This window comes from Homarus americanus, unplaced genomic scaffold, assembly GCF_018991925.1.
Source record: "Homarus americanus isolate GMGI-L3 unplaced genomic scaffold, GMGI_Hamer_2.0 scaffold33368, whole genome shotgun sequence".
In the NCBI taxonomy this organism is placed as follows: Eukaryota; Metazoa; Arthropoda; class Malacostraca; order Decapoda; family Nephropidae; genus Homarus; species Homarus americanus.
In genome coordinates this window covers 6,074-8,022 of record NW_024711813.1, presented here as the reverse complement: position 1 = coordinate 8,022, position 1,949 = coordinate 6,074, and the positions used below count along the sequence as shown (strand labels likewise).

At 37.0% G+C, this 1,949-nt stretch overlaps 1 protein-coding gene across 1 annotated transcript; it reads left to right on the top strand.

Moving 5' to 3' along the window:
* The first annotated feature begins 6 nt into the window (after nucleotides 1-6).
* LOC121858871 (gastrula zinc finger protein XlCGF8.2DB-like) lies at nucleotides 7-1,711 on the top strand. The gene has a single exon (XM_042355525.1). The coding sequence runs from the start codon at nucleotides 193-195 to the stop codon at nucleotides 1,063-1,065; it is 873 nt and encodes a 290-aa protein (XP_042211459.1). The 5' UTR covers nucleotides 7-192; the 3' UTR covers nucleotides 1,066-1,711.
* The last annotated feature ends 238 nt before the right edge of the window (nucleotides 1,712-1,949 follow it).

Genomic DNA, 1,949 nt, shown 5'->3' with positions numbered 1-1,949 from the left:
AAAGCTGCTGTGAGAAACCACATTAAAGTTCATAATCGTCTAGATTCATATGACTGTGAGGAATGTGAGAAATCATTTGCAACCAAATATCGTCTAAAAGCTCACTTGAAAACTCATATTGATAGGGATAGACCTCATAAGTGTAGAGTTTGCAATAAATCCTTTTATACACGTTATCATCTGAATACGCACATGAGATCCCATGAAGGAGTAAGAAATTTTGTTTGTGAACTATGTGGCAAGGCCTTGTCCACACAAAAGACCCTGGAGCTTCATGCACTGACTCACACTGGTGAGAAGCCATTCCAATGTGAGATCTGTGGTTCTACTTTTAGGCAGAGAAGTAACCTGCTCACGCATATCAAAGCAACACATTATCAAGAAAAGAATTATCATTGTCAGATGTGTCAAAAATCTTTTGTAAGAAAGAGGCTTTTAGTTTATCACATGAATAGTGTTCACACTGGCCAAAGGCCATACAAGTGTGAACTGTGTAATGCTAGCTTTGTGTACCCACATTATTACAAGAGGCATTTACGAAAACACACTGGAATCAAGCCACACAAATGTAATGTTTGTGGTAAGACTTTTGCTTCAAGGGAAAACCGTAATGCTCACATGTTCATACACTCTGACAAAAAGCCATACGAATGCAAAATCTGTGGGGCAGGTTTCATGCGAAAGCCATTGTGTGTGTCACATTTGGCAAATCATGGCCACACTGAAAATGCCGAGGACTATATACTTTTTAATTCTCCGAGCCTACTAGTTGGTGGCCACGAAGAATTGATAGTAGCTGAAGATGAGGAAGCAGCGCGTGCTGTTCATGCAGTCAGGATGGCTGAAGAAACCAGTGCACAAGAAACAATAGTAGCAGAATCAACACAGATAATGCGTGATACAAAAGTAGTGAAGGTTATGTCTAGACCTGTACATATTATTGAGGCGGATGACACTACTCGATATGTTATTCATTCAGGAGACCGTGTGAGGGATGAAAACATGGAGCACTTTTTTGCTGCTTTACAAGGTCAAGTTGTTGAGGTGCGTACAGAGGACTTCTAGTATGTACAGTGTTTTTTTTCCTTTGATTAATTGTATTGGTTTTAAACGCAGTGCACATTATTGCACGTCTTCTTTGTATACAGTAATCTTGGAGTATTTTTGCAGGTGTAGCCATCATAACGCCCATTTGTATACAAACTCCTTAACTTTCTTTATTTTACATCAGCTCTTGCAGTAGTTTAACATCTGCCTTTTGTCTTTCTCTCCATAAATCCACAACTCATCAGTCCTGACAGCACACCATCTCTTATATACATTTCACTTATTACATACTTACAAGCCATTTGTTGCTACAATGCAGAATAACCAAAATCATGAGGAACACAAACTCTCCCTTCATATACTGCAAGTCTGTCACTAACTCTGACTGCTACAACATATGTGCTTTGTTTTGATGTTCTCCTTCCACAACAAGACTCCAAGACACCTATTTCAATGATCCCTGTTGCTTTCTACAGCTCAGTAGCATATTTATTCACTCCTATCTTCATTCATTATTTTCATTACTGTAATATTGTTTCTGTTATTTAAGACTTTACAGTATCTCAGTATTAATTCATATCACTTGTTAAATGTTATTAAGTACTAAGTTTGTATGTTCATAAAAAAATGTTGACTTATCATTTGTTGTAAATTAAATAAAGATATTGACACTATGAAAGAATAATTTGTATATATTGTAATTCCTATCATCCAAAGAACATCTGAGGAAAAATGAATAACATCGAACAACACCTTCTGGTGTTAGCCATCTGCTTCAGCATTACCAGATATTAGAGGGAAGGTTAAAGGTAAGGTTCACCCTTCCCTTTAACCTTATGACAATTTATGTCATTTTACTCCTAAGCTGACAATTGTGTCACTTTTTCCTACATTTTCCTTTC